This window comes from Lepidochelys kempii, chromosome 1 (assembly GCF_965140285.1).
Source record: "Lepidochelys kempii isolate rLepKem1 chromosome 1, rLepKem1.hap1, whole genome shotgun sequence".
Classification (NCBI taxonomy): domain Eukaryota; kingdom Metazoa; phylum Chordata; order Testudines; family Cheloniidae; genus Lepidochelys; species Lepidochelys kempii.
In genome coordinates this window covers 76,688,304-76,701,916 of record NC_136380.1, presented here as the reverse complement: position 1 = coordinate 76,701,916, position 13,613 = coordinate 76,688,304, and the positions used below count along the sequence as shown (strand labels likewise).

The following is a 13,613-nucleotide window of genomic DNA, read 5'->3' as shown; positions in this document are numbered from 1 at the left end:
TAGGCAGTGTGACAGGATCATATTAATGCCTTTGACTCTTCGGGCCTATATATTCCATCTAAGTTAATACAACAACAGGGCTGCAGCTCCACTCAACCATATCCTGTCTCATACTCCACATCATGTGGGTTCTCTCCATTCATTATTTTTTGTATGCTTTCTCTTTTTCGAGGTTGGGTACAACAAAATTAAATAGGTAGTACATTATAAATTGATTCATTGAGTAATATGTTCAATAAAGTTCTGTCAATTCTTATTTTATATCAAGAAGTATAATTGGTTTACGTTCATATATATTGTTAAACTTGGCACGGTGTGGCTCAGCAGGGGAAGTGCAGAGGTGACTGTGTCTGTGCTCTGTAACCTAGAATCGTCTGCAGGCTGTCCTGAATTATACTTGCTGCCAACCACTTCAAGGGGACGCCATGACATCGAAGAATCAGTGTGGAATAGGGATGTTTTCCTAGTCTTGCCCTCTTTTACCTGGCAATAACAGCAGGATATAGTAGTGGAATAGCTTTGGATACAGACCAGATTTAGAATCTGAAAATATAAAATCTTTGGTAAGTGTATATGGAAAAAACAGAAATAGTTACTATAATAACTATTTTGTACATTTAAGGAGAAATTGCAACCAGAGACAAGTAAACAGTCTTGATTTTTTCTTAAATTATTTATAGCATCTGTTTTTCCTGCTTTAACATATAATTGTGAAATTACTTTATTGACTTCAGTGGGAATTTTGCCTGTGTTGGGTATGTATAGTTAGGCCCTGTGTATGGTGCTGCGGAACTGTCAATAATGTCACTGGCATATTCTTGTTACTGGATTCAACTTTTGCTTTGAAAAGGCTGCATCATGGTTATCAATGATCAATAATCACCATATGTTATCTTTAGCATTTTCATTTTGGTAGAATATTTATACATTGTGATTGCTTTTTATTTATTGAGCATATCTGTGATATATTGGGATAAATTCTGCCCTCAGTTACTCTGATACCATCCTGTTGATTTAGATGATTTGCATAGGTTTGGTTGAGTGGAAGAATTTGATGAAATTCATGTGAAACACATCATTTTTAACACCACTAGATATGAAAAAAACCCACAGTTTTAATTTGAAGTAGTCGCACAAAATGTTTGTAAAAGGAGAGGATTGTTTTTGTACCAATACTTCTGTTTTGCTCAAGGAATGACTGGGAGCACATACTCACGTGAAAGATCAAGAATTCTGATGGCAGATATTTTTACTTTTAGCAAAGGGCTTGTACTCAGATCTGAAACTCTTCAAGCTTTGGAATCCAAGGTTTTGCATCTTCACAGGCATTTTACATCTCTCCCTAATCTCTAAGACCCGCTTTCTGAATTTTGGTATCACAAATAGCTTACCATAATGGGCTAAATTAAGATTAGCATCATTAACTATTTGTTAAAGTTCTGGCTCAGTGTTGGATATTTATTACCACACTAAGGGCCCAATCCTATTTCCAGTGAAGTCAGTTTTGTCTTCTGAAGTGGATCATAACAATTTTAAGATTTAAAGATCTGCACTAGACTAGGCATACTTATAACAAGTATAGAGATGTTCTATTCCTTAATTTCTCCTGTGAAAGCTCACTTTTCCATGTATTCTGTTGCAAAAAATTCTGTATAAATAGCAACTTATAAAGTTTTGTAAATAATAAGAATCCAGAGTGCAAAAACAGTAACAAAATAATGAAAGTTGATTTTTCAATAACCTAGGGACCGTATTCTACAATGAACATTAGCCTAAGTACGTTAAACTCTTTTTATTCTTTGACTTTTACAGATTTAATAATATTTTATTTTAGCTGAAAGAAATTACTGTATATACGTTTTCAGTGTCCCAGGATCAACAGTGGTTTTGCTAAACCATTGTTACATAATGAGTTGGTTCTTTAAACTGAAAAAAATATTTTGCTGTCTTGTGTTTCCAGTGATTATAGGAAAAGATGTATTGATTTCTCCCTATCACCCTCTAAAAGTCTTTGATTAAGACTAGAGAATTGGTGGCATTTCAACACTGCCTTTCTTTTGTGTTTCACAGGTTGTCAGCAGTCGGCCATCCCCTGACACCTCAATGTGATATGGACTCCAGTAGCTCTGAGGAGTTCTATCAGGCAGTACACCATGCTGAACAAACCTTCAGAAAGATGGAAAGCTACTTGAAGCAACAGCAACTCTGTGATGTTATCTTGATTGCTGGGAACCGTAGGATACCTGCACATAGGTAGGGCATAAAAACGTGGTGTTGAAACAATTAAAATAAACATCTGGATTATCTATCAGCCTGCACCTTGAAAAGTCACTTATGCATGTGAAAAGTGGATGCAAAACTACCATTCTGATCTGAGTGTTTTACATCCACATAAAACCAAGTTTGCTCAAGTGAGGACGTTCACAGAAGTCAATACCTGCAGATCAGTTCTATGGGTGTCTTTCCCCCAGTATGTAAAATTTATGCTTATGATTAGTTATGACAGATTTATAAATTTAAAAACAATTAGTTAAACCAAAATATGCATGTAAACGAATATTTCTCAATACTGCCCTTCCCCTAAACTGTTAACTTGCATAGGCAGAAAATATGCATTAAAACTAAAAATGTTACTAACTCATTTTAATCATAATTATGCATGCAAATGTATATTGCCATTACAACTTGTAAAAAAATACCAAGCTAAATGCATTGCAAAGGGTCATCGTGGTATGAGGCAGCAGACCTACATGATGCTTTTCTTAGGTTATGGCTTTCATTTACACCTGAAACTACTCCCTCTTCATTGAGGGCCTGATTTCAGAAATGACCTCTGGTTTTGTGACAGTAAAATGGCTCTCAAAGTGTGTCGGGGGGGAATACTGGGCATGAGACCCCTCTGAAAAGCAGACCCTAGTGCAGGGGTTCTCAAACTTCATTGCACTGCAACGCCCTTCTGACAACAAAAAAATACTATACAACCCCAGGAGGGGGAACCAAAGCCTGAGCCCATCCAAGCCTCCTCGCCTTGGGTAGGGGGCCAAAGCTGAAGCCTGAGCCCCGCTGCCTAGGACTGAAGCCCAAGGGCTTCAACTTCAGCCCTAGGTGGTGGGGCTCAATCTTTTGCTTTGGCCATTGGCCCCCGCAAGTCTGATGCCAGCCCTGGTGATCCCATTAAAATGGGGTCATGACCCACTTTGGGATCTTGACCCACAGTTTGAGAGCCACTGCCCTAGTGTATTTCTGTATTCAGCCATTTATTCAGACTGTAATCAACCTGTGGTATTTGTGGGCCATTGCAAGGAATGCCTCATCACTTTAAACTGACATAGGCAGTGCCTAGAGGTCCAGGTTGTGCGGAGTGGCCATGCACTGGTGTCATTGTCTCCTTTGCAGTGTAAAAAAGCTGTGAATTATACTATTCATACTGAGAAAAATGCAAGAGCCATGCAAGGGATATGCAAGACTGGGAAAGTCAGCGCAATGATTGTCAATGTATTAAGGAGAAAATATTCTTTCCGTTTAGGTTTTTATTTTACCACCGTAACCATATTATCTAAGTAAATGAGATGCTGAACAAATGCAAGGGACTAAGATGCAAGTTACCTATCTATGATGATACAGAAATATACTCTCCATTTAGGTCCCCATCAGGATTTGTGGAAGTGGCCCAGAACTCTCCATCCCCTGCTCAGTGCTCTTTCACCTTTCTATGCCCCTGCTTCAGTCTCCTCTTAAAATCTGGTCCCTGTTCTTCTAACCTTCAATATCTGCACAAGCCCATTTGCCAGTTGCAAGCAAACTCCTCATAAATTTTATCTAGTGAACTGACAATCCCACTGTCTCTCATTATCCTTCCTGTCAACTGGCTCAACTCCAGCATTCCCGCCACCACTTTATACGCCCACCAGACATCCTGAGCGGATGTGGGTATGGTAGTGTTTAGACATAGCTGGGTTGTCCAGACTCCTTTCACATGTAGGTGCGAGTTCCACATGGGGAGAGGAGGATCATAGATGAATCTTCACATCTCCTCTGTGTACTGGATTCAGTCCTTTGGGATGGGCTCATACATAGATCCTGACACAGAAGAATACTTAAGGACTGGTTATCATTTACACTAAGGCCCCACTAATTTACACCCACCTTAAGACCCCTTTTCACTATCATCAGTGTAAAAGGGTTTTAGAGCAAATGAGAATTAGGCCCTTAATCCTTTATGGCTATTACTTTTCTAAAAATTAGGTGGTTTCTGCCTAACTGTCCACCTTTCACACATGGATAAAATGGGTGGGAAACAATCTCTTCTAGGACTTAACCCACATTATTCAATTGGATTAAACAACAAAAAAGTATATTAGGTACATTACTGTATTTTCTCATTTTTTTGCCATGATATAAGTTGAATAGTTTAAGGTATATCTGTGATCCAAGTCACCCTGTATTCACATCCCACACACTACTGCAATAATTTTGTACAGAATATGCCTTGTGAGGTATCATTTGAAAACTGATAACACCCTGGTCAGTAATATCATTGTAAAATATATGTAGCAATGCTGCATGAAAAAGTATGGCTGCTCACTAGTACTGTGTTTTAAAGTCTGTGTCCTAAAAGGTCTTTAAATCAGACATGTCAGAAGGAGTTGATAAACAGGTTTTCTCTAGACAAAGGAAAGAGGCGGATACCTCAGACCAGGTGTGGTCCCTTTTCAATATACCAGCATTTCTGAAACTGGGGGCCTGCAGCCCCTGCTGATCAACTCCTCCCCCATCCTTCCCTCGTCCCCCTCCCTCCCAGGGACTCCCTTAGCTGTTCCCTGGCCTGAAGGAGGCCCTGGGAGGGAGGGGGAGGAGTGGGGAACCTGGGACCACACCATTCCTGGAAGCGGCCAGCCCGTCCCTGTGGCCTGGGGGTCTCCATGCGCTGTCCCTGGCCTGAACGTCGACTCCGCAGCTGCCATGGGCTGGGAATTGTGGGCAATGGGAGCTGCAGGGGCAGTGCCTACAGGCAGTGCCAGCGTTCGGAGATCCCCTGGCCCCCTGCCTAGGAACCACTGCCAGAGGTATGTTGCCAATCGTTTTCGGGAGCCACCTGACATAAGAGCTGTCCATAGGGGAAGGGGAAATGGCTGAGCGGGGGGTGTTTGGGCATCCTCAAAAATTTAAATCAAAACAGGGGCCCTCAGGTTGCTAAAGTTTGAGAACTACTTCAAGAGAGTATTCCTTTGTATCGGAGGTTGCATCAGGAAGAGATCATTTGCATAGTAGTAACTACCAGCGGAGGGGAGAATCCAGCATGGAGCCTTATCTTTCAGACCTCCTGGGTCCTTAACTCATCATGAACTATTGAACTATATTTGGGGTACCCTTCAGAAGAATACATTTCAAAAGTTTACAGAACTATAAAGAGAAGGGGAGCAAACCCCTAAATTATCCTTCATTTTAAGGAGACAAAGGAAGCAATTTGATTTTAGCGATGGGTCCTAGCAAGGCCAGCCAGTAAAAGGCTGCAAAGGAGACTGTGGGTGAGAGAAAAAAAAATCTTGAACAAAGACTGTCTTGCTAAATTAAGTTTTAGACTTTTAGATGAGTGTTTTCACTTTCACTTGCTGATAACCATGTCTGCCTTTATTTTATTTTACTTGGTATCACTTAATCCATATTTTTTTTGTTAATAAACTTGTTTTGCTTTCATTATATATCATCTGTGCTGGATAAGTTCAGTAAAGTGTGTGCTTCTAGTATTGGAATATTGGAATATTATTGTACTGTCTCTGTAGAGGCAGGAAACCTAATACATTTCTGTTAGGGTCCTGTGAGAGTGACTGGACCCTGCAGGGAGGGCACATTCAGGGCTGGATGGGTATTAACATCTGCCTTCAAGGAGTATCCAAGTTGGGCAAAACCAGTGTGAGGCTTGAGGGCTGCTGTAAGGCTATTGGGTTTGGAGCTCTGAACCAACTGCACAGTCACAAAACACCTAGGGTTACAATGCAGGTGTTGACTGAACCCCTTACTGGCCTGGGTGAACCCCAAATGTCACAACATCCAGTGCATTTTCTTGCCAATTTTAAATGCCTAAATAGATGACAAAGAAGGCTTGACAGAGGAGTCTTGTCACTAGAAGGTCTTTAGTTAGTTCAGTGCCATCTTTCTACTTGTTTTTATTTTGAAGACAGATGTGCATATTTGTATTCATACTTGCCAGTGGTAAATTTGATTTCACATGTGTCATCCCAATTCTACAGCATATCTAAATCCCTTTGGAACTGGGAAAGTACTCTAATAAAAATAAGATTGACCATGAAATAAAAACCAAAGCTTGTTTAGATTTACCAGGGAAGCTTCAGACAACCTTGTGTATCATTTCTGGCTTCTCAGTTGTCTGCAGTCAAAGGACTAAATCTGTTCCTCCTGAAATGAATGGCAAAAACCACTGTTAAATTAAATGGGAACAGGTTCAGGCCTTCAGAAATATTTGAAACCCCTTGTTTTGTTGTATAGGATAACAGTTCAGTGTTTTACAGATTCAGACAATTGCAAACTTCACTTTCTTGTAGGTTCACTATACACATTGCCTGACAATACAGTCAACATAGTTGTGCATGCACACACACTCAGGCACACACATTACCTTAGCATACAAACTAAAACCAGCCAAACCACTAGTGATTTGTATGTTAAAATTCTTTTAATACTGGTCCATATGTAAGGTTAGCAGGCTCATTTGTGTATATATGCCTCTAAGAAACAGGCTTGCAGATCATGTTATGTGCTCAGTAACTGCAGAGCTTATAAAGTCTCCAAGCCTGTAGAGTTTATAAATTCCTAAATTGTGGTGTATACTTCCCTATACCAAATAAAATGACAAACACACTCCTCCCTAAAAAGTCAGTCTGAAATTGTATTTTAATTATTTTGGATAATTTTATAACAGGTTACAAGTGGCGCCACATGCTGGATATGCTAAGTTGCAAATATACTTTGCAACAAGTTAAAGACATATTCAGAATTATTCTCTAATAAATATTAGGTAAAGCATCAGCGTCACTAACTGAATTCAGATGAAAATAGGTTCTCATAGGAATGCATTACTACAAATGAAGTGAAGTAGATGTAAAGTAATTATCCTAGCATTGATTGGTTCTTGATCTTTCTGAATCCAACCAGTGGCCACTCAAGAGGAAACTCTCTGGATGGTTTTGTGTTTTATTCCTGGTAACATATTTTTCCATCTTGATTATATACTATAGACTCTTTTTGGACATAACTATTCCTTTGGAGGGAAAGCTGTTCCTACTGTCAAGATTCTCCAATAATAGGCCCTCATGCTGTAAGTGGCTGTCATGTAAGTCTGCCGTAGACTGAGCGTGGCTTCAAGGGCTATTCTTTGAATACTGACTCTCCAAAGAGGAAAAATATGGAGTCAAAATACAAAATGTTCTCTGCTTGGAGACATAGTTGCCAGATCTCATTCTTGTTATAGCTGCTTTTCACTGCTCTGGTTTCTCAGGCAGCTTTACATTTCTAACATGCACAAATGCTTTGCTGGATCTGGGCCTGAATATTTTATCTACACCTCAACTAAATGGTGAACATTTTGGCAGTGTTTTCTATCCCACCAAAAGTACCTGATGGATTTCCTGATGGATCTGCAGGAGGAGGATGAGGCAGAGGAAGAGGAGTACCCTGGCACTACAGACTCTCCCTGGCAGATGCTGCTCAATATAATTGGCATAGTCATTGATGCTCCCTACGTAGACCACCACTTCTGGTGCAGGGCCATAAGCACATTGCAAGCCAGGAGAATCTCTGATAGTGTGCCTTCTGTGAGCCTCTCCCCTTTGGTCAGTGATTCAGTTGCTGGGTGGTGGTGTCTGTAGACGGAGGAGGAAGAGCATGGCAAACATCTCTCCCTTTTATCATGTTCTTCTTCCCTCTTGGCTTTGCCTCCCCCCCCCCTTCAGAGTCAGGTGAGCATTACCTCATCGCAGTCCCAAACTGATCAAAGGAAGGAGGGTGACTCACTCGAGAGTTTAACATATCCTTTTGTTGCTACCTAGGCCAGCGTCCTTTGTTCCTGTGAGGTTGGGATGGGTTTGTCCCATACATGCCCTGATGAGTTGTGAACTGCCTCTCTGCTCCAGGAGTTTTTGCCCGGGCTTATTTTAAGCCATGAAGACACATTTTCATAACTATATAAAAGTCTATATAAAAAAAACTATATACAATTTTAACCTATAACATCACTATAACAACAATGCTCAGTGCATCATGAGCCTTCCAAAGACACCCAACATCACAAACTTTGCATTGGATACCACACAATCATTTTAAACGGATGAACATGGGGGTACTGGGTGTTCCCCGAGGTACATAGCATCACAGGGGTGGGTTCCATTTTCAGTAGAGTGCAATGCAGATTGTTGGCTTTGAGGGCTAAAGAATTTGCCCCAAGGAATTGTGGGATACTTCTGGATGACTCATGGGACCCAAGTCAAGCAGAGCTGTGTCTACACTGCAAAGCAATAAGGCTTGGACCCTGGGCCCCAGTTTCACTCAAGCTCGGGACTCTCCAGCCCTGCAGGATTCTGGAACTCTTGGTCCAAGCCCTGGGTTAACGCAGTTGTAATGTAGATGCAAGGGGTTTTGCCTTGAGCCTGGGCATGTAGACGTGCCCTAAGATACTGGTAGTGTGTCAGGTGTACCACGACTAAGAGGCAAGCGCTGAACGCACTTCAGCCCCTAGACCTTGTAAGTGCTAGCTTTGGTTGGTCTGAGTAACCACTAAGGCTTGTGGCTTAAGTGATGTCTTACTAGTGCTAGTAAGAAAGGGAAAGGTTTCAGGTACCCTAGGTACAGTGGCTTAAGCAGTTATAACTGAGTGAGACAATAGTAGTTCTTATTTGGGCCCCCTGGTGGTGGTCAGGGACAGTCCAGTCAAGGGTTAGGGCTCGTCAGTCCTAGACTCTGTGCTGCTCTCCCTAGTCCAAATTTCTATTTAAAGCAAATAGGAGCTTGAAGTTTTCCAGGCCAGGCTCAGTTAATGGTATATCTCACTGGGACCCATCTGCACTGGCTGTCTGCCCAATCTTCATGCCCCAAACAGACTTGCACCCAGCTGTAATGTCTGGCAGTCATACGCAGCTCCAGATTACAGTTCTGCAGCTTCTGAACTACCTGCTGTGTACCCAGTTCCTGGGTGTTTCTCTCTGCATCCAGCTTCTCTGTCGCTCTTGGCTTCCAAATATCCACTGGTTCCCCAGAAGTGTCTGGTCATTTCCTGGGTCAGCGTCCTTCTGCTTGGTCAGGAGAAAGGGAAGGGAAGATAATCATAGTTTCCTTAACAGGTTAACAGGTTCATCACAATATTCACAATATTCATGATTCAGGTTCATCAGCTTAACAGGTTCATCACAATATTATTCAAACCCATTGCAACTTAAGCAAAGCACTAGTTAGCTCCAAGGATAATGAAAAAATCCTGAACCAAATCCTGCAATGGTCTGATGGATGAAGAATAAAATAAAATAAAAAATAATTTTCCCCTTAAATAATCGAGAATGATTGATAAAACTCCAAGCACTTTAGTGCATGTTTCTGAATACCAAATGTGGAAGACAGCCAGTAAATAAGTCTCCTATAATCAATTCTGTTTAAAAGCTTAAGCAAAATCAATACTAGTGATAAACCTTTTGAATTTGCAATGGAAAGGTCATTAAAAGCTTTAATCATAACTGCTTCGATGCAGTGGCCAGCTCTAAATGCAGATTGAAAAGGATAAGGCTAGTCTTGGGTGTGAAGAAATTACCGAATTGGACTAAGAACAATGCACTCAAACTATACAAAAACATACACAATTAAGGACATTGGATGAGAAGAATTTACAATGAAGATAGGATTCACTAATCCACATTTAAATTAAAATAGGAAGGTCCTTGAAACCAAAAAAGGAGGGATTACAGTAAAAGAAACAAACTCCTGTAATGCTCAGGGAAGAGGATCAGACCCTCAAGAGTAACTTTGACTTTCATAGTATTTGTGGTAAATATAATCTTCTTGATTAATGGAAATTAATTAAATTGAGGGAAAGTCAAGAACTTTTTTTAAAAAAGGGGGTGGTTAGTCTTATGTCTCATACTGAATAAAGCTTCCTATTTACATAGCCTTTAATCTTCAAGTCTATCTGAAATTATTTTTCTTTAATCTAAACTTCTCTTTACTTTCTATAGTATATCTACAGAACAATATACTTGTGATCTTTCATATATTAAAGACATATGTAACTCTTGCAGTGGGGGAAGTTGTGGTGATTGAGTGGTGGAGAAAGGATGGAAGGAAGAACTTGCTGAGTTGAGCTTAAAATGGGAATCTTTGTAGTAGGGCTTGTCAAAAAAAGAAAACTTTATAGTAGGGCTGGTCAGAAATTTTTAATCAATTGTTTTTTAGTGGAAAATTGGGTTTTCAATTAAATAAATGTTTTTCATGGAAAATATCTGCTTTCCACAGAAAAATTTGACTAAAAAAAAAATCTGAAAACTGATATATTTTTTTCTTTCCAGACCAAAAGTTTGGGGTTTGCTATGACAAGTTGAAATTTCTCTCTCTCTCTCTCACACACACACACAGACACACCATTCTGACATGCCTAGTCATTTAATAAAACCACATGCTTATTATCTTTCTGATCACTTTATTTAAAGCTCTTTAGGGCAGACTCTGCCTTTTTCTTTGTATCTGTACAGTGCCCAGCACACTGTGGGTGCTACTGTAAATAATAATGAACAAGACAGGGAGCCTCAAGAGAAAAAGATTGTAAAGAAGAGAAGAAAAGGATCTAGCATGGTGAGTGTTCATGAGAGAGAGAGAGAGAGGAATCCCAAATAAGTTGTTAGTACAAGAAACTAAGCAGTAAAGAGAGGAAGGAGGGTTGAAGTATAAGGAGGGAAAGGAAACATTTCAAGAGAGTATAGACAGGGGCGGAAAGGGGACAGAGAGCACAGGAGGGGCAGAACAAGTAAGAAAGCTTTGCCAGCAAGGAGAAACCAACCAGCCAGTCATTGATTCAGGGGAGACTATCTAGGAAGCATATCTGACCAACAAGTTTAAATAATCACAATCTCTGATCTTTGATTTGGACTTGTCATGCCTTCTGTAGAAGGGCAAAAATACATGAATAATCTTTCCTGATAGCATTAATTTCCATATTTTCAAAGGGCACACATCTCCAACCTCCAAATACGAACTTTCCATTTTGCATTTGTGCCTGTTAGTGCATGAAAAATCTTGCATCTCTGTATACAAATGGCACTTCTATGTTAAAAATGGGTAGACATACCAATGACTGCCTATCTAATTTATTGCTGCATGATTACACATGCAAAAAAATACGTCCTAAATTTTAAGACCTGTTCTGAAAAAGTTGGTTCAAAAACTGTACTTTGATTTAGAATCCAAAGGATTTCAGTGGATGCTGCTTAATGCTCAACACTTTTGAAAATCACATCAGTTACCTAGATGCCTAAATGGGAACTTAGAAGCCTAACTCTAGCTACCCATTTTTGAAAATTTCAGCTAGAATATTTATCGTACAACTTTTCTCAGGAAAATTGATATTCAGAAATTGTCTTAACAGGTGGCCAGAGTCTCTCAATATGCTTTGTATGTCTCTGGTCTAAGCTAACTTCAGATCACTTCTTAATTATGATGAATGTAGCCATGGAATCTGTATTAATAGAAAGTGTAGGTAGTAAATATTGCTTTCTTTGGCCACCAAGTATGGGATTTCTGGGATTCTTTTCCATATTTAAGATAAGGTGTGTGGAATAATAGTCTTAGAATATGCGGGTAGACACACTTATTCATGTGAAAGAGAGAGGAGCTTCAATTAGTTAGTCTAGTTACTGTCATTGGTAGAAACCAAAAGAGCTCAACGTAGTCAAGTAGGAACATTAATTTATTATTCTAAACTTTTAAACTCAATTGTCTTCTGTCATTTGAATTAAGAAAGATGATCCACATTTTCAAAAGTAATCAGTCTTTCATAGCTGTGTAAGCAGCACTGCAAAAAGCAGAACTTTATAAACTAGCATAGAAAACTGATATATTCTGCTGGTTTATTGTCTGCATTTGGACCCTGTGACAAGAGTGCTGGGCAACAGCGGCTGAGCCAGCATTCTTAGTCACTGCAGCTCCAATTAAACACTGCAGAACAGACCTTGTTAAGAAGAGCTTTGCCTAATTAGTGGGTGGAGGAGAGCTGGAAGGCTAATTAAGCCATTAGGCAGAAGATTAAAAAAGGCCGGGGCTGGGGGGCGGGTGGATGGAGGAGAGAGGGATTGTTTTTCCCTGCTTGCCTCAGGAGGAGAAGGCTCCCCAAAACTGTAGGAGTAAGACTTTATAGTGTACAAGGATGGTGACCCACGCTGTAAATAAACTGCACCAGGTGTTTTACTAGCATAAAGGTCTCTGGGTCGTTTGTGGACTGGAGCAGAGGCAGGAGCGAGTGGACCCTGCCACAGAGCTCAGAATAGGAAATAGGAAAACACACACAAGCTTTTGGCAGGATAAAGGTGGCAGCCTTTTTTGGAGTAATGTTTTCTTGAAAATAAGTTATGTACAAGCTTTTCACTAAATAGTGATTTGTTATGAGGTCAATAGCAATAACATAAACCCTGAGGGAACTGAGGTTGATATAAGATTAATTATGTGTGAACCTCAGCAAGCGTGGATGCTTATAATTTTTTTCTGAACATTTGGAGTTTTTTTTTCCCCACATCCCTTCTTTCTCCTTCTTTCTTTTTCTAGTCCACACCACACCTTTCTTCCTCCTTTCTTCTATCTATCTCAACAAGATTTTTTTCCAGTTGTCTGATGCTACCTTTCCATTTCACAGTCTCCTCTTCCAATCTGGACCCTTTATCCAACATGCTGTCCACTGCAACTCATGTCAAGCCTTCTTTCACTTGATAAGATTGCATGTGATGAAATAAAACAAGATAACTTTAAATATATATTATACTTGTATCCATTTAAAGCATTTTACATACATTAGCTAAGAGTCACAATTTTCCTGTGAGTTACAGTTGCATTAGGCTGTATAGTTATATCCTCAAATACCACTAAAATTCAGCCTCATGTGGGAGGAACACATCAGCTGGTAGCAAGAACACAGCAACACTACACAATGTTTTAGGACACACAAAGTACAGAACAACACTTTATTCCTTTGAAACTACAGGAGAAATCTCTCTAGGCGGAGTGTAGTTACTAAGTGGGACTATAACTGTAGTATTTAATACCATCTTTTAAAAAAGCCAACAACCTCAACTATAATTTATGCTGGTGGCTGAAATATCTACCTCTCCACTTCCAGATACATCTCCTTCTGTCCAAATTGAAATCTCTGCTGTGTTTCTGATTTCTTCTCAGTATGGCCAGAGCAGAGTTCTTTATGTTCCCCCAAGCCCTCATCCCTCCTTCCTTTCTGAGTCACCATGAACAACAATCAGTATCCTCATTGCTCAGGCCCATTACCAGGGCATCATTTTCTACCAAGTGCTCTTATTGGGTCCTCAAATCTACCGCATGCTTAGATCTTGCCTTTACTT

The 13,613-nt window shown here is 40.0% G+C and overlaps 1 protein-coding gene across 1 annotated transcript in view; it reads left to right on the top strand.

Annotated features, from left to right (window-relative positions):
- KLHL1 (kelch like family member 1) overlaps positions 1–13,613 on the top strand; it is a 431,335-nt gene that overhangs the window by 122,330 nt on the left and 295,392 nt on the right. The window contains exon 2 of the mRNA XM_073346360.1: positions 2,071–2,253. Within this exon, the coding sequence (XP_073202461.1) occupies positions 2,071–2,253 (183 nt within the window). The remainder of the gene's footprint in view (positions 1–2,070; positions 2,254–13,613) is intronic.